This window comes from Lissotriton vulgaris, chromosome 2_1 (genome assembly GCF_964263255.1).
Source record: "Lissotriton vulgaris chromosome 2_1, aLisVul1.2, whole genome shotgun sequence".
Lineage (NCBI taxonomy): Eukaryota > Metazoa > Chordata > Amphibia > Caudata > Salamandridae > Lissotriton > Lissotriton vulgaris.
Window position 1 is genome coordinate 868,792,811 of NC_141687.1, and position 19,422 is coordinate 868,812,232.

A 19,422-nucleotide genomic window follows, 5' to 3' on the forward strand; every position below is an offset into this window, starting at 1 on the left:
TTTTATTTCAGTATTTATTATAAAAAAAAAAAAAATTCTATTGTTATTTGTAATATCAATACATCTAAGGCACGTAAATACAACACATATTGCATTACAAATGCTATAGGTGTCACATTTGCGAAAGGTTAAACTATTGGCATTGTAAAGCTATTAATTTCGCTATTTTCAAAACCAGCACATAAATAAAAAATGTGTCATTTACAATACCAATAGCTCAAACTTTCCTAATGCGATACCTATTGCATTGCAAATGCTTGTTATGCCATTATTACCAACTTTTCCAAAATTTGCAGAGTATTCTGAGGCTGCGATTGTTTGAGCAGCAAACCAGATCTAGGGAAATTCTTTGGGCTTTTTTTTTTCTTCTTAAATACCTTAATGTTATATTTCCAATGTTCTTATTTTTCCTAGAAATCTCCTGCCACTGAATCATACAAAATGACACCACAGGGCAGTAAGCCAAAGCCACCTAAGATCTGCGATGAAGATTATGGGATGGATATTAACAGTGGGGACTCCACAGATGATGAGAGTGAGCCTCGTAAACCCATTCCAAGCTGGGCATCTGGTGAGTAAATACTTTTTCCGATCAGACTGAGTGAAAGGTGTTGGAGCAAGGTTTTGGACACAGATAGCTGTTGTGATGGTGAATTTTTTGACAATGTGGGTTTGCGGCAGGTTGATACTCAGTGATGGTCTTCATGCTGACAAATACCAAACTCACCATTCCACCATGGATTGAATGAAGTCTTAAAGAATCCTGTCCACATCCGCGTCTTTCAAGACTTTTTTCACCCATCTTTTTTGTTAAAGAAACTGCCCCTTGTGGCTGATTTCAGTGGTCTCCCCACAGTCTTTGATCTGCGTTGGTATTAGCTATTAGTCTTCCACATTTCAACCTGTGACTGGTTAATCTAAACGTTTCTTGTTCAATAACACTGACAGAACATTGAACACAATCCAACTGTACCTTCATGTAATCAAGGGGCAATCTACCCATTCCTATTTAGGCCCCTCATCTTGTTTCTGGTGGCTAGGGTTCCTTGATGTCCACGATCCTTCTGTGTTTCTTGAAAGACCGAGCCCCTAATACCTTTCAGACCGCATCCATGGTCCTTTCCAGACTAGTTCATGTTTTCTCATCCTTTTTAAGACCTGAAGTCGCTGGAAGCATGAAAGGCTGCATCCTGGCCAACTGTCATTGCAGGAAACCAAGACTGGGACTCCAATAAATGAGTCACCAAAGTCTCATCCTTGATCAGGTTGATGTGTTTTGTGATCCACTGGTTTTTATTGCTTGAAAAACTTCATAAAGTAGGAGCTAAGCAGATTTTATACCCAAGACGAAAGTTAAAGTGGATTCATAAACTCTTCCCATACTCCAGTCTTGCAGAAATTAGTAATCTGGCATTGGTCTTAAGATCCAGGCTCTAAATGTAATGAGTAGAAACTTGAGGAATGTGTCAGTGAAGAGAGCCACCTCCAAATCACCACATACCAGCTGGATCCACTGCAAATGGTTCAATATAATTTCTTTGTAATGTTGGGTATCTTGAATTTCAATCTGCCACATAATTTTACAGTATTGGATCTTTCATAGATTCACATGCTTGAATCATTACCCATCTTCTAAGTTGGAGTCACATGGTACTAAAATTAAGCAATGTGTTACTATTGTAGACTGAATGGCAGTGAACAATAAGATGTATAGCCTATCTGTCCTTTTAGAAAAGAAAAATAGAAGAAATAAAAAGTTTAGCCAACCGGGCAAAAGCACTCTCTAGAACACTCCCAAAGAGGCTTAACATCACGATTCTTCCAGCCAGGGACTAGGGAAAATGCCCTATCGATCAATTGATAAGGCAGAATTCTTTACGCTTTTCTGTCTATTTCCACTGATCCTGGATGTTGTCAAGTTTTCACAATCCACAACCAAGATGATCCTCCTGGCTCTGGAGTGGCTATAGGCCAGGGAGTACACCCAATCGCTCCTTTTTAGGTCTCGCCTACGCAGTGCGCATGCACTGCATAGGAGACCTTTAGCCGTCTTGCAGCTCTTTTTCCAAGCACATGCTTGTGGCGGCATACAGCTTGCAGGATTGCGCAGCGGTGCACCACAAGCGCGAGTATGTGCTTAGAAAAAGAGCAGACTGCTCTCCTGGCTCGACATCCTTGCGCTGTCACTTTTGTTTGAGGTAAGCGCACGCGCACCACTCGCAGTCTCACTTCTGCTCCCTACCTCATAACCCTCTCTCTCTCTCCTCGCCCACTTGCTCCGCCTGTTTCCTTGCCCACTTGCTCCACCGTCTTCTTTTTGAAGACCGCTTGTTGTGTTTTGTTGACCGTAGGTTTGTGAACAGTCTTTAAATTAATATTTATACTTGCTTCAGGCAGTTACGTGATTTACGGCAAAACAGCAATGCACAATAGGTTTCATTACAATATAAGCTAGTGGAGTCCAGTGTGTGGGGCACTTTCTTAAGCAAAGTACAAACTGCTGGTGCTCCGTTGCTGCCTGCCCCCCAGTCCCCAAATACCCTCCTCCCACGGCTTTACCTTTTCAGTAACATTAAGTTGTAATTTTAAAATGTGTTCTTTTCCACATTTGTAACATTGGTAAATGAATTGGGGTCTGTGTGCCTACTATTGTATGTCAGTGGTTGGAATCTAACTTCTAATGCCCAGTGAAGGGGAACAAAGGTGACAGGTATTCAGAACACCACAATCTGAAAGAAACGGGTTAGTGTTAGATTCCTTACCTTAAAATATCCCCAGGCGTCAGACCGGATCCGGAAAGTTTTGCGTAACAGTACCCCTGCGCGTCGGTAGGTGTTGTCTGCGGCTCCGTGTCTGTCGTCTGCGTCATGGTCGCTGGGATGTCGTCGGAGTACTTAGACGCCGCCCTCTCGCGCTGTCGTCAGTTCTTTTTTCTGCACCAGCAAGCGTAGATCCGGGAAGAGCAGTACTCCTAGTCAATTTTTGAGCTGTTTTGGATCTTCTCGAGTCGATTCTGGACTCCGGTTCCGATAGGGATGCCCGGGTTGAAACCCTGTGACAACTGTAACCGCGTGATGTCTGTTACCGACCCCCACCGTCTGTGCCTTTATTGCCTCGGGGCCAGCCACGATGACAAGTTGTGCCCCGACTGCCGGGCCTTGACGTCGAAGGCTTGGCAGGAGCGGTCCCGTAAGCGCCTCTAGATCCAGCAGTCGGCCCCGTGCCGCTCGAGGGACCGGTCCAGGAGGAGGTCGAGGGACCGGTCCAGGAGGAGGTCGAGGGACCGGTCCAGGAGGAGGTCGAGGGACCGGTCCAGGAGGAGGTCGAGGGACCGGTCCAGGAGGAGGTCGAGGGACCGTTCCAGGAGGAGGTCGACGGACCGGTCGCGGGGCCAGAGTCATCACAGCTCGGCGAGTCTACACTACTCGTCTGGCTCCAAGTCCTCAGGTAAGTAGAGGCACAAGAAGTTGCAGAAGCGACATCGCTCTTCTGACTCCCCCTGGCGCTCGCCCTATGCGGCCGGGGGGTTCGGGCGACACCGCGGCTCAGCCAGAGCTGCAAGCGCCGCGTCCAGCTCCACACCTTCCGGTCCCTGGGCTGCACGCGACGCCGGAGGATATCGGCGCCTTCCTCGCGGCCATGAGGTCGCGCTTCCCTCTGTCAGGCCCCGTGGGTCCGTCAGAGCCCGAGCGGGCTGGCAGCCCCAGCGCCGGCGGGTGCTTCAACCCTGGTGTCATCGACGACTCCGGTCCCGACGCCGCAGGTTTCCTCAGGATCCAGGCCTGGATCCGTGATGACGACGGTCGACCTTATGACCCCTCCGCTGGCGCCGTCACCAAGGGTGTCGTCCCTGGTCCGGATCCGGTGTTGGACCGGCGCTGTCTTCGACGCCGATCGGTGAGCCCTTCACGGATGACCCGGCTTCATCATTTATTCCTGACTGTCAGGAGATGGATGACGAGGGGGACTGGGAGCTGTCTGAGGACCCTCTGGCACTGCAGTGCCAGTTTAGCCAGGACTGGACAGACTAACTGGGGGAGGCCAGTGGTCTGGACACTTCGCCAGACACTGGATATGTCTCCCCTCCTACCATGGCTACGGAGGAGGAGGCTATTTACAGTGTGGTGTAGACTAGGGCAGCCAAGGCCTTGGCTCATGAGCTCCCAGTCGCGGCTGTGAGGACTAACCTCCTCACTGAGGAGCTCAAACCGCAGGCAAGCTCCTATGAGCCTCTCCTGCCGTTCAACGAAGCCCTCACGGATGTTCTATTGGGCACCTGGTCCAAGCCCTCTACAGACCTCCCTGTAGATCGGAACGTGGCCCCATGCCACTTCCTGGTTCCGGGCGACATCAGTTTCCTGTCCGTTCACCCCACCCCGTAGAGCCTGGTGATCTAGGCCTCAACCTTCGAGACCGCATTCCCGACCGCCCCTCCAGATCGGGAATCCGAAAGGCGCGACCAGTTCGGCAAGAAACAGTTCTCCTCACTGAGTTTGGGGTTGCAGTCTGTCAACACTGCCTGCCTTTTGGGCTGTAACTTCCACTCCCTGTGGTATACAGTTGCGGAAGTGCTGCTGCAGTGCATCACCTCCTTCACTGGCGCTCCATCACGTCAGACAGGTGGGTGCTGCAAATCGTCCGAAGGGGCTACTTCCTCCCCTTCGAGGCGACCCCTCCCGCCATGCTACCGCAGTACCACCGCATGTCAGGGGATCACTTGCGACTTCTTCAGGAGGAAGTTATGGCCCTCTTGGCCAAGGGGGCCGTCGAGCGCTTTCCTGGGCCAGAACTAGGACGTGGTTGCTATTCCCACTACTTTCTGGTACTTAAGAAGGGCAAAGGAGGCCTACGCCCTATCTTGGACCTACGGAGCGTCAACTAATTCCTCCAGAAGGATTAGTTAAAGATGCTGACTTTTTGGCTCAGGTTCTAACTGCCCTGGACCCAGAAAACTGGATGGTGGCGTTGGAGTTGCAGGACACATATTTCCCCATCCCCGTCCTGACGGCCCACCGGCGTTACCTGCGGTTCACAGTAGGCCATGAGCACTTTGTTTACCGTGCTCCCCTTCGGCCTTAACAGCGCCCCACTGGTGTTCACCAAAGTGATGGCGGTGGTCGCAACTCATCTGCGCAGATTAGGGGTTTCAGTCTTCCCCCTATCTCGACGATTGGTTGTTGAAGGCAGGCTCTCCACAGGCAGTCGTCTCCCACCGCCAGTCTACGGCCGACCTCCTGCACTCGCTGGTGGTCTCCATCAACGTGCCGAAGTCACACATGCCCCTCTCAGAAGCTCCTCTTCATTGGAGCAGTACCGAACAGCGGGTTCAGGATATTCAGGCTCCGATCTTAGAGCCTTTATCCTGAGTCTCGGTCACATTGACGCTGCGGCTCCTGGGGCTGATGGCCTCCTGCATCATTCTGGTGCATCACGCCAAGTGGCGGATGCGGACTCTGCAGTGGGACCTGAAGTTTCAGTGGGCACAGCATCAGGGCAATCTGTCCGACCATGTCTGATCTCGGAGGGCACTGCAAGACAGTTGCAGTGGTGGCTCACGAACCATGATTGGGTCAGCGGCAGAGCTCTCTCCCTACCCCAACCGGAGCACGTAGTGGTGATGGATGCGTCCCTACTGGGATGGGGTGTCCACATGGGGGGATGGAGATCAGAGGCCTCTGGTTTCCGGTGGAGTCCCGGCTCCACATACACCTTCTGGAGCTGCGGGCGATCCGTCTTGCACTGAAGGCATTCCTTCCCTCTGTCCGGGCAAGTGTAGTGCAGGTGTTCACAGACAATAACACCACCACCATGTGGTACTGCAACAAACAGGGCGGGGTGGGGTTGTGGACCCTTTGTCAGGAGGCTCTGCGCCTCTGGCAATGGCTGGAACACCAGGGCGTCACCCTGGTGGTTCAACACCTGGCAGACTCCCTAAACGCCGGGGCGGACAAACTCAGAATCCGGTGCATGATGGATCACGAATGGCGTCTGAACTCTGATGTGGCGCAAGGCCTCTTTCAGCAGTGAGGAGAGCCTTGGTTAGATCTATTCGCCACGGAAGAGAACGCGCAATGTCATCCGTTCTACGTGTTGGAATTTCCAAGGCGGCACTCACTCGGAGAAGCTTTTCGTCGCGAGTGGATCTGTGGTCTGTTGTACGCCTTCCCGCCTTTACCACTTCTGCCAGAGTGCTGAAGATCAGGCGCGACCGGGCACAAGTCATCCTTGTGGGTACCGAACGGGCACGAAGATACTGGTATCCTGAGCAACTCAGCATGTCAGTTGATCACCCCCCCCCCCCCCCCCCCCTCCCCCCCCGATTTGTCTGCCTCTTCAGGAGGACCTTCTGTTGCAGCAGCAGGGGACGGTCCTCCACCTCCATGCGTGGAGATTGAGCGGTGACTGTTGAGGCCATTTGACTTGCCTCCTGAAGTCAGTGATGTGATTCTGGCAGCCAGGCGTCCCTCCACAAAATCTGTATACGACTGCAGGTGGAACAAATTTGTGGTATGGTTCACAGCAAAGGCTGTGGATACTCTTTGCCCCCCTTTCAGAGGTTCTCCTCTTCCTTCTTTCTCTTGCCCAGCAGGGCTCTTCTCTGGGCACTCTTAAGGGCTACCTCTCTGCCTCTCTGCTTCTCGAGGCTTCCTGATCAGCCTTCTCTTTTCAAGTCCCCTGTTGTAAATAGATTTTTGAAGGGCACTGTTCCTTTCGTGGTGCATCAGTGGGACTTGAACCTTGTTCTAACCTATCTGATGTGCGCTCCTTTCGAGCCACTTAACAATTGCCCTCTTCCTCTGACTCTCAAGACTGCATTCCTGGTTGCCATCACCTCGGCCAGGGGAGTGAGCGAGCTCCAGGCTTTATCTTCTAAGCAGACCCTCCAGCTTATCGCGATTTCGCGATTTGCAAAAAAATCGCGAAATCAGCCGATCTGTGGAAGTGCCGCGATATTTGGGCAAAAGCTCGCGAAATTTGCCGTTTCCGCCTTAGATTTCGCGGCGAGAAGGAGCGAGGAGGTCGAGGGGGGTCTGACTAGGTCGCAAAGATGCATCACATGATCGCGTGGTGCACCACGGCAGGCTCTCAGACAGGCATGAGGTACGGTAGTGATTTAACTGTGAGCAAGGGTTTTAACTGCACCCTCTTCTGCAGCCGGATATTAGGGGGCCTGATGAAGGATTCTTAATAATGCTGCGGGTGATAATGAACGCGGCGGCTCGTCTCGCCTGCTGGGCGCAGACAAAGCCTTTTTTGGCCCAACAGGCGAGCTTCCTGCTCCGAGCAGCGCGTCCACGTTCAGGTTGTAATGGAAGCGCCTAAATAAACCCAGGATGGCTTCGAACGGCAGAACAGCTGCTTTTGTTTTTTTTTTCCATTTCAGAAGCGAGGCAATCGGAGGAGTGATATTGGGAGCTCATTTGTAAGGGGTGGCAAATGAGGCTGGAAACATTAAGCATTGGCAAGCAGTTTGTAGCACCCGGGGGAGGGATAGGCAGTAGTTGTCTTATGGAAGGGGGGGGGGGTTACGAGATACAAAACAGGGAGAGGTGAGGAGAGAGAATGGAGGGAGAGACACAGGAAAGAGAAACAAGAAGAGGGGGTGAGTTACAGAGCAGGGTGGGAAGAGGGGAAGAGAAGGAAGTGAGGATAAAGAGAGAGGGTATGTGATACAAAATGGGAGAGAACGAAGTGAGGGGAAAGAGTGGAGGGAGAGAGGAAAGGGAAACAGAGCGGGAGAGGGGATGAGAATGAGAGAAGGGAGGGAGAGGATGGGTAAGGAGAACAAGGGGAATTGAGAAGAAAGAGAGAGGGTAAGAGATACAGAGCTAGCGGGTAGTGAGGAAAAGGAGAGTGGAGGGAGAGAAAGAGGAAACGGAATCAGAGAGAGGGAGAGAGAAAGGGAAAAGAAACAGAAGGAGATGGGGTGCGACATATGGAGGACGGGGTGAGGAGAAAGGAGAGGAAAGAGGATTATTTTCAGAGTGATGTGAGAAAGAGAGGGAGAGATAGAGGTGAATGAGGGAGAGAGAGGGAAAGAAAGGGCAGTGAGAAAGATCAGTGAGAAGGAGAGAGGTCAGTGAGGGACAGGGTAAGGAGAGAGAGAAAAAAGGAGTGGGAGAGAAAGCGAGAGAGATAATTGGGAAAGAGGTGGGAGAGCAGCGAGAGAGAAGCAGGAGATAAGCACAATCGAGGTGAAGGTAAGGCAGGGGAAGGAAAGAGGATAAGGAGGAGAGAGGAGTTGGAAAAATGGGGAGAGCGAAGAAGCAAAGAGAAGGTGTGGGTGATAGGAAGGGGACATGAAGGAAAGAGGCGGGCGAGAGGGGGAGGGGAGAAAGGGGGTGATAAAGAGATAGAGAAAAGCGAAAGAGGGAGACAGACAGAAATGTGGGAGAGAGAATGGAGAAAGAGGACAGAGAGGAAGAGAGCGGTCGAAGATGAGGGAGTGAGGAAACAGAAGGGGAAGAGAGAAGAGGGCACGAGAGCGGGTAGAAAGGAGAGAGATGGTAGAAGGTGTGTGGGGGTGTGTGCGTGTGCTTCATGTTAAATAACAAAAAAAGTAAGATATTTGTGTTTGTTGTAGGAAAAATGGCCACATAAAATGCCGCTAAATTTCCATATTTGTGCCGCTAAATTTCCATTTTTGTGCCGCTAAATTTGCTAATTCATGCCGCTATATCCTGGGGGGCTGTCTAAGACTCCTTTCCGTCCATCCGGACAAGGTTGTTTTAAGAACGTGTCCTTCTTTCCTGCCCAAGGTAGTTATCGCCTTTCACATCGGGTGGTCCATAACCTTGCCCACCTACTTTCTGCCTCCGTATCCCTCGAAAGAGTAAGAGAGGCTCCACCGTCTGGACCCAAAACGTGCGCTCTCCTTCAACTGTGATCGCACACGCCAGTTCCGGGATTGACGACCAACTATTTGTTGGTTACGTGGACGCGAAGAAGGGACGGGTGGTGCACAAACGAATCCTCTCTCGGTGGGTCGTGTTGTGCGTCAAGGTCTGTTGCTCCTTGGCTAAAAAGGAGACTCCTGTTGGGCTGCGCGCCCATTCCACTTGGGCCAAGGCGGCTACTACTGCCCTGGGTCGGGGGTTCCCCTTGCAGGACATCTGGCAGGCAGCTACGTTTGCTTCGCTGCACACGTTTGCTAGTTACTATTGCCTGGATAGCCAAGTTTGGAGAGATGGCTTTTTCAGCCTTTCCGTTCTCCAGGACTTTCTGGTGTGATCTTGGTTCGCAGACCCAAGGTAAGGAATCTAACACTAACCTGTTTCTTTCAGATGCACAGCCAAACACCCACCCAGGCAACACTCAGAGGGGGGCATCAAAACCGAAGACAAAACCAAAAAACTGATTCTACAAGACAAACAGTTCCTCAAACACATTTAACACCAGTAGGAGACAGGATAAGGGACTTCTAGGAATGGAGGAAGGTCACAACAGACAAATGGATACTAAACCTCATACAATATGGCTATTGTATTGAGCTAGAAAAACAAAAGGCCAAACGACAAGGTGCACTCTGCATAGGAACTTCCGCTCTTGCTACTAGAGGCGCAGGAACTCCTCAACAAGGAGGCAATAGAAATAGTGCCGTACAAGGAAAGAAACCAAGAGGTTTACTCCAACTATTTTCTCGTACCAAAAGTGGACGAAACGTTTAGACCTATTCTGGATCTACGTTTCTTAAGCACAGAGGGTGTTTGTAAAATGCCTAGCAGCGGTAGCAGTGAACCTTAAAAGGCAAGTTTACATGTATACCCCTATATAGACGACTGGCTTGTAAAGGCAAGCTCTTACAGCCAATGCAAACAACCCATCCAGCAAGTAATGCAAATGCTAATCGAACTGGGGTTTTTAATCCATTGGGGAAAGTCCTCAATAGAACCGGAAAAAATAGATATTCTTAGGGGCAGAGATCAACACCATACAGGGAAAAGCGTTCCCCAGCACAAAGAACTTTGGCAATACTGAAGGAGACAACTCTTTACCACAAGGGGCAACCTCTGAGAGTGAGGAATAAGCAAATTAATGGGAATGATGGCATCATGCATACACCTGGTCCCAAATATTCGCCTCCACATGAGACCAGTAGGAGAGTAGGGTCTGCAATCCTATGGTCACCCCAGATTTTGGCTTTTTGCTTCACTGGTTTACGGCTTTCCCTGGCTGTGGGCCTGCTAATCAGACCCACAGCCTAGCTGTTCTCTCTCTAAATTGACATCCATATACTTGAGGTGCATTTACCAATTGGTATTGGGTAACTCTTGTAAGTCCTTCTACAGTGTACCATAGATACCCAGGGCATAAGTAAACCCAAGGCCTACCAGGGGCTGCAGCATGTATTTGCCATCCAAATCTGACACAACTGGCTGATCAATCAGCTGGGGCAAGATGGTGTAGTCACCCTTTGCTTTAGATATAGTATACCTATATCTAAACCTAAAATGGACACGTATACTCCTACAAGTCACTCCTATGGCAGGCCTTAACTATCCTGGAGGCAGAGTGCTTGGAATTATGTGAGATGGTGCTCTAGCATGAGCTGAGCCTGTCTGCAGCTTTCGGAACCACGTCCTTTAGCGGTTTCCATGATAACGCTATACCATATACTCTTAAGTGCATTATAATCCTCACGGTTATTGCTAACTTTGGCATAGCATTATCAAAATATGCCGAGTAAGGTGTCATACGAATTGGAATACTACCTCCTCGCCAGTTCTGGCGACGGGGGTAGCATTCCACCCTTTTAGAGGGACACGACATGTATGTAACTGAGAACCCCGGTTAAAGTTAACTCGAGCCTCAACATCACAAAATGGATGCTGCCACCACAGACACAAGTCTGACCTCCTGCTGCTGGGAGTCCTTCCATCGAGGGAGGCCTGGACAAAGGGTTTCCTGCCTTGGGAGGTGCTAGCACCACCCCAGACAGGATTTTGTGTATTAGGTAGGACAGGCCTGAAAGGAATGAGACATGCCTGGGGCACACAAGGTGCGCTGTGCATACACCGGTTCAAACCAGTTGCTGGGGCACTCCAGCCCCAGCTCTGGCGCGAAACCGGACAAAGGATAGGGGGTGTAACCACCCCCCTTCCAGGTCCCACCGATAGGAGGGACCTAGTGATAGTACAGCCCCCCTTTAGGAGAATAAAGGTAGGAGCTGGTCCCATTCCACGTTAGATTAATTCTGATTTGAAACTCTACAAGAAGAAACTCTGGACTTCGACGTTCTGCTCCACAGAAGACTGAAGAAATCTCCCTTGTGGCCAAGGAGTGACCACCCTGCACAAGCAGGCACCATCAAGCGTCCTAGCGGTTTACTTTGTCGCCCTTCCCGGTGGAACCAGACTTCCAGACCTCTCCGACCTCTACCTACATCTGCAGCACAGCTGAGATCCGTGGGTGCGACGAGACACGTGGGACCGGCCATCTTGGAGAAACTGAACTTCGCTTCCTGCACAACTTCAGAGGCATCCTCGACAAAGTGCTTTGGGGATTGAGAAGCCCCAGCCCCGAGCAGCTCCTGCACAGATCAGCCCTCCAGCATCCACGAGATCTGCGTGGGGCCCTTTTGCTTGATTGCTGCTCGACGCGTTGTCTGGTCACTTGCCGGCTGGCTAGTAGCCTCCTAGACGACGATCCTTGAAAACCACACCGCTGGTCTGGTTGCTCCAGACTGGCCCCTGCTTCCCTGCAGAGGAGAAGCACCCCGGACCCTCCTGGTCCGCACCAGATGACTTTTCCACTCAGTGCGTGGGTTGCCTTTGCCAAGGCCTGTTGATGCCGAATCCGGAACCAACACCGCCGACGACGAGAGCCTGCTTGGGACAGCTCGTGCCTCCATCCTGGTCGTCCCAAGACACCTCCTGGACCACATGGCTGCAGAGTCAAGCGTCCACTCTTCACCTGATCACGACAACAGCATCTGGTTCCTTCCTGGTTCCACCCCAGTCACTGGCTAGTGACTGTGAACATTGTCCCCTCTGCTTTCAGGTCTTCATCTTCCTCTATCCACCCTTGGGTCGCTCCGGACATCTTCCTTCTGGCCGCCTGCAGCATCTTTTCTTCCAGGCTCCATAGACTTCAACGCGGAAACCCAACACTTTGACACCTATGCACCCGCAGCCCGTGGGTGAGGTAACAAGAGCATTTCGGTGTCCAGATTTCCAGTCGTTTTAGTCCTTGCTAGTCGGAACAGTCAAATACTTACCTTTTCGTAATTTGTACTGTCCATTGACTTTGTTACGCATCTCGCGTGTGAGTTCACACTGCACACGCGTCCCATGGGCCTCCTGCTACTTACCTACGGTTAGGGTAGTGTAGTCCCAGCGATCCTACAGCCTCTGGACAGCTCCTTTCCTTTCATCGATTTCCTTATACCATTTACTTAGTATATGGTTTGTCGTGCCCCTAGGGCACCATTGTGATTTGTGCAACTTAATGTATTTTTCCTAAGAGTCTTGTCATGTGCTTAGCCCTCTGATCTCAATCAGTGGCACCATCAGGGCTATACAGGAAGTATGGAGATGGGCCCATTCCACTAAGAATAGACCTACTAGCAATGCATCTCCCAGGGAAGGACAAGGAAGCAGACAGACTCAGCAGGCAGGCGTTCACATCCCACGAATGGGAGCTCAACCAGCAGGAAATAAAGGAACTATTCTGGAAGTGGGGTACACTGCAAATGGACCTTTCTGATAGATACATCTGCCAGTGGATTCCTCACCATGTGAATATCCCCTTGCGTCAGCAACATTCGGAAATTCTTTTTGTAGCTTCGCGCCGACTTAGACGACGTCATAGAGTCACGGCATCGCACGTGACTCCGCTGACGTCACCGACACTACAATAGGCCCACGCCAGCGTGATGACATCAGTTTCCTTTTTTCCGCGTCGTCGACGCTAACTGTGTCGGGTAATCTGTCGCCTTTTAGTAACTTTGTTGCTATTTTCTTCACTTTCCTGTTTCTTTGTGTCCTTCACGATGTCGACAAAGAAAACCGGTTTCAAGCCTTGCAGAGAATGTGGGAAAATGTCAACCACTGACCCGCACGAAGAGTGCATCTGGTGTCTAAGTTCGGACCATGATGTCGATGGATATTCATGTCGGAAGATGAACCCGAAGGCTCTGTGTGAGAGAGGCCAAACTACTGGTGGCGAAGCTGAAAGGTGACATGGAAAGAAAGTCTTCGAGGTCTCGTTCGAGAAGAGCGAGTTCGAGATCAAGGCCTCGAGCAGAGTCGACTTCGAAGTCATCATCAGATCATGCTTCGAAGTCAAAGAAGAAGCATAAGAAAAGAAGACATGAGTCCCGACGTCACCCCGGTAGGGATTCTGACTCTAGGTCGAAGTCACCCAAGAAGGTACGTTCCAAGGTGATTCCTCCGGAGGAGGACTTGGGTCCTGAAGGTGAGGCTTTGCCTTCGGAGTCGCAGGTTCAGTCGCCGTCTCCGGTTCCATCTCCGGCACCGTCCCCGGCTCAAGAGGATGAGGAAGAAGTTCCTGTGGGTGAGGATTCTGCGTCTGTGGAAGAGCCGAATTCAGAACCACCTCAAGGCCAGCCTGAGGGTCTTCAGACACCTTTTCCTGCCCCAGGCCAAGACCCATCAGCGTTTTTGAACGCTATGTATGGCGTATTTTTAAGGGCTTGGTACCCCTCTGGCGCACCTTCGGGTCCCATGGGTCCACTAGCCTTCAATTTAGGGGTTCCACACTCCTATGCTCCGGCTCCATTTATTGCGGCTCAGACACCGCCGTGGCAATACCCGGCTCCACCGAGGTAGACGACGCCAATACCGACGTCGACTGCTCCGAGTCGACCAAGACTAACCCACTATGCCATCGGATTCGATACCGACGCCAGCTCCGTCGGAGTCGTTGGTGGATCCGACGGTGTGACGTGTGAAGGAAAGGTCCAGGAGGGAGGCTCAGCGCCTCATGAAGGAGCAGAGATATACAGAGGCTCAAGCTGAAATGGAAGGTGATCTTGAGGATGACTGTTTCGAGAATCTGGCGGAGGCTAGTGGCCTTGAGTTTTCTCCCGAGTGGGAGTTACCATCTGTGTCTGATGCCCCTTCAAAAGACGTTCAGCCTTATCACTTGATTATAAAGGAAGGCAGCGGAACTTTTGAATTTGACTCTACCTACAGTAGAATTTAAGTCCAATCTACTGACTGAGGTTCTGCATTCACCCAGCTCTGTGGTGGAACCGTTGCTCCCCTTTAATGAAGCCTTAACGAAGGCTATTATAGAGGTTTGGAAAAAGCCTCTTACAGCACCAGCAGTTTCCAAGGGTGTGTCAAGAAGGTACAGGGTCGCTCCTGAAGACTCTGCGTTTCTGACTTCTCCTCCTTCACCTGAAAGTTTAGTAATCCAGGCAGCCTGTTCCAAAAAAACTGTGGGTGCATTTCCTCAAGTGCCTGGGGATAAGGATGCCAAGAAACAAGATCAGGTTGCAAAAAAGACCATTTCTTCCGCGAGTATGGCATTAAAATCCACCAATGCCCCTTGCCTTATGGGGAGATATGTGCATGCTCTCATGGATACACTGCGTCTTCTGGCACCTAAGATCCCTGTTGACAGCAGGTAGGATTTTGAGGAGGTGTTGACAGATGCACAGGCAGCGGCTCGCCAGGTGATACTAAGTGGACTAGACACTGCGGATTCGGTGGCACGCATCATGAGTACTGCGGTTGCCACAAGAAGATCAGCTTAGCTGAAATCTTCAGATTTTTCGGCAGATGTTCAAGCTGCTTTGTTGGATCTGCACTGTGATGGTGTTGGACTCTTGGGGAAAAATGCTGATACAGCTTTAGAGATTTAAGGACAGTAGGGCTACTGCCAAATCTTTAGGGCTTCAGACCAGGGGTTCTTATACCAGAAAGTTCAGAGGATTCGGACGCTCTTCCTTTTGCTCCGATCGGCAAGGTCAGCAGCAGCAGAATCCGTTGTACAGGTCGTACAGGGGTAAACCAAGAGCTTGTCCTCTAGGACGTCCAGCCTCTTCCTCCTCCTCCAAACACTCAGCCTCAGAAAAGGACAAAGCAGTCTTAGGCTAAACTCTTTTGGCATGTGAAGCCAGCTGGTTCGAGGCATGTGGGCTGCTGAATTCCTATCTGTGCATAGATCGCCGCCTAGTGTTGGGTCCGGATGATTGCACATTGTTGTCCTGGAAGAGTCTTCGAAGTATCACGAGTTAGGTGGCTCCTCCCTTGGACTACAGTGCGCATGGGCATCGCCTCCATCCCCAGATTGTTTTTTTCCGCCATTGGGTTCGGATGTGTTTCGGTTCCCTCTGTCGGAATCGATAGTTGTAAAAGTTTCCTAACTTGAGACCAAAAGGTCTTTAGGACTCGCGTCGGTATTGTCCATCGTTCGGGTTTGCTTATTTATCGGCTCCGAACACTTGCTGCCCTTCCGCGTGCTGTCGGCGCGGACGGGCCTACACAACGCTCCAGACTACTTCAACATGGAACGAACTCCGTTTAAGAGGTGCCCGGTGTGTGCCTCTAAGTATTCGCACCTCGACGTGCACCCAGTGTGCAACAGATGCTTGTCGCCGGACCACGACGAGGCCAGGTGTATGGCCTGCTCCAAGTTCCGGTCGAAGAAGACTCTCAAGCTACGTCGGGCCGCGAGACTGCAGGCCCAGTTATCGGCACCCCCCCCCCCCCCCCCCCCCCCCCCCCCCAGCCAACATCTTTGAAGAAGTTTCGGACTCTGAGCCAGCGTCGGACGATGAGAACTACGACGCGGGAGATGAAGAGTTAGAGGAAGTCGTCGAGGAGGTAGGGGACGACGACGGGGCCATTGCCACCGTGGAGGATAGCTCGGAAGAGGAGCATCCTCATATTGACTCTGGGGCCGAACCCCAGCATAAGGCCCAGGTCGAGGGATTGCCTTCGGGCCTTACCCAAGACCTCAATACTCGTCCCACGGCCCCGCCTCCGGGCCCGGCCACGGACATTAAAAATGCGCCACTCCCGGTACAGAAACCGAAAGTGAAGCCATCAGGATCCGCGCCATCCGTATCGAAACCGAAAGTGAAAGTCGCACTGGTGGGACCAAAGGCTCCAGAGGCCTCGGCGCCGAAGAAGTCCAAAATGGCCGCCGAGATCAAGAGCCACGCCAAAATGGCCGACCCGAAGACACCGGTGTCGAAGGCGAAGACGCCCGACGCGGCTGCGTCGGCACCGAAGATGGTCGACGCGCTGAAGGGCCACGTCGACGCCAAGAAGGTCGATGACCCTAAAAAAGCCTCAAAGAAGCGTCAGGACGACCCCAAAGCTCTGGCTGCGCCGATCCCGGTCGACAAAGCCAAGGGCGGTGATGTGTCGGCTCCAAAGACCGTGCCTTTGATCACTGACCCGGATCAGGACTCGGAGGACTCGCTCGAGACAGTCCAACCCGCGCCGTCCTTTACGAAGAAGGTCACAGAGTCCCTTCAACGCATTCGGAAGGATGCAGTGGCTCCCGAACCGAAGGATGTGGCGCCGAAGCCTCCACATAAACCGGCGAAGGCGCAGACGCCGATCCACTTCACGCTGCCGCCAAAGACGACGCCGAAGGCTTTCGCTCCGAAACATGGGGCTGGGGTGCCCTTGAAGCTGGTGTCCACGCCTAAAGCATCTTTGGTGGTGCCGAAGCCTCGGCTCCAGCCACTCGCTGGCGAAGAGCGTCGAGAGGTTGTCATCAACGCCAACACAGGCAAACTCTCTCTCCTTGAAAGGAAGATCACACCGGAGCCAGTGTTGGAACATTTTCGCATTCCACTCAAAAAGAAGTTGGACTCTGCGGGTACTTCTGCCCCTATGGAGCCTGCATCTCCACAAGGCCTCGAACTCTCACCCACTCACTCTAACGCTGGGGAGGGTGACTGAGACGAGGAGGAGGAGTACAATTATCGAGCGTACTCGGATCCAGAGGAGGTCAATGAGCCATGGTCTGCTGGAGGCGACCCTGAGGACCCTCAGTCAGGACAGGAGCCGCAGCTGTTTGCTGCAAAAACTTCCCCAACAGAGGACTCTGCGGCCTTCAACGCTCTAATTGAGAGAGCTGCGGCCAATCACGATGTCGACCTCCATGCGGACCCAGTGGATGTCGATTTTCTGTTTGACACTTTCTCGGTGGCTGAAAAGACTGTCAAGACATTGCCAATGCTCAAAGGAGTGCTAAAGCACGCGCCAGAGGTTTTCAGGGAGCCCACCCGGGCGAGAGTCATCAATCCTCGTATTGACAGGAAATACAAGGCAGCGCCCACTGATCCAACGTACATCAAGGGAGACTTGCCACTGGACTCTTTGGTTGTATCCAACGCACGCAAGCAGGCGAACTCGCAGACCACGGGTGATGCTCCTCCCCCTGACAAAGAATCAAAGATCTTTCAGGCCTCAGGAAAACGTATTGCTGCGCAGGCAGCTAATATTTGGCGCATTTCAAACACGCAAGCCCTACTTGTACGCTACGATAGGGCACACTATGTAAGTGCGCACTGGGCGTGGCTGATACCGCCTCCAGAGCTATAAACACTAGCGTGCTACTGCGTAGGCATGCTCGGCTTAGGATATCAGGCTTTAAACCAGACATACAGACAACCATCTTAAACCAAACAGTTAATCCAGACCACCTGTTTGGGCCTGAAGTGGATGCAACCCTTGAAAAAATGAAAAAAGACACTGACACTGCTAAGTCTATGGGGGCCCTGCAGTCCCAACAGTTTCGGGGTGGTTCCTTTCGCCGCTCCAATAACAGAGGCACCTCAAGGGGTCAGGCATCACAATCCACGCCATACTATAAAAGCAACACCCAGACCTCATACACCAACAAGGGTATAGGTGGTTACCGGGGCAACAACGTCAAAGGCAGAGGACGTGGAAATAACAGCTCCAGGTCCTCCACCGCCAACAAACAGTGACGCCTTGTCACTGCCCCCCGACCACACACCACCAGTCGGGGGGAGACTCCAGCAGTTCCTGCCCGCGTGGAAATCCATCACCACGGACAGGTGGGTCAAATCTCTTATCCAATACGGTTACTGTCTGGAACTCACTTCCACTCCACCAAACATACCTCCAAGAACCCGTCCTATGTCTGGCGAGCACTTGCACTTGTTGCAGCAGGAGGTACAAGTCATGCTGCAAAAAGGGGCAATAGAGCTCGTTCCACTGCAAGAAAGGGGAACAGGGGTTTACTCTCTGTACTTTCTAATCTCCAAAAAGGACGGATCCCTCAGGCCCATCCTGGACCTCAGGCCCCTCAACTGGTACATTCTGTCAGAACATTTCCATATGCTCACGCTGCAGCAGGTTCTCCCTCTGCTTCGGCAGGGGGACTTCCTGGCTACTCTGGATCTCAAGGATGCATACTTTCACATTCCCCTGCATCCTTCACACAGGAAGTACCTCAGGTTCACAATTCAAGACCAGCACTACCAGTTCAGGGTTCTGCCTTTCGGGTTCACCACAGCGCCCAGGGTCTTTACAAAGTGCCTGGCGACTGTGGCGGCGCATCTAAGACGTCGAAACATCCACGTCTACCCCTACCTGGACGACTGGCTCATTCAGGCAAAGTCGGAACAACAGTGCGCCGACCACGTGTCCCGCACCATTCATCTCCTGCACGATCTGGGATTCTCACTGAATTACCCAAAATCCCATCTCCAGCCCGCCCACATACGGGAGTATCTGGGCGCGACAATAAACACTCTGGCAGCCACTGCGCAGCCAAATTCAGTGAGAGTCGCCAGTATTCAGACGCTGATCCAACGATTCAGACCTCAGCACTCGCTTCCAGCGAAGGTGTTCATGCAGTTGATAGGCATGATGGCCTCCTGCATCTCCATTGTCCCGCACGCGAGGTTACATATGCGTCCGCTCCAGGAGTGCCTAGCACGTCAGTGGACTCAGGCTCACGGGCAGCTAACAGACCTAGTGTTGGTGAGCGGTCGGGCTTACAACTCTCTGCATTGGTGGAATCCACAAAACCTTTGCAGGGGCCGACCGTTCCAAGAGCCTGTACCACAGATTATCCTGACAACGGACGCTTCTCTCCAGGGATGGGGAGCGCATGTACTCCACTACACAGTGCAGGGACTATGGACACTACAGCAAAGGAAGATGCACATCAATGTATTGGAACTGATGGCGATCTTCATGGCCTTAAAGGCATTCAAAGTACATCTGTGCAACAAGGTCGTGTTGATCCGGACGGACAACATGACGGCCATGTACTACATTCAGAAACAGGGGGGCACACACTCCGCAGCTGTCTCATCTGGCTCAGAGCATGTGGAAGTGGGCCATTCAAAGGAACATTTTCCTGATGGCAGAACATCTCCCAGGCAAAGACAATCAGATGGCGGACCTGCTCAGCAGGCACAGCCACCAAATGCACGAGTGGGAGATACATCCATCAGTA

The 19,422-nt window shown here is 51.9% G+C and overlaps 1 protein-coding gene across 4 annotated transcripts in view; it reads left to right on the forward strand.

The window, feature by feature from the left end:
- Positions 1–19,422, forward strand: part of INCENP (inner centromere protein) — a 212,983-nt gene that overhangs the window by 178,373 nt on the left and 15,188 nt on the right. For all 4 annotated transcript variants that reach the window (XM_086956376.1, XM_086956374.1, XM_086956375.1 and 1 more), the window contains exon 17: positions 415–571. In XM_086956376.1, the coding sequence (XP_086812502.1) occupies positions 415–571 (157 nt within the window). The remainder of the gene's footprint in view (positions 1–414; positions 572–19,422) is intronic.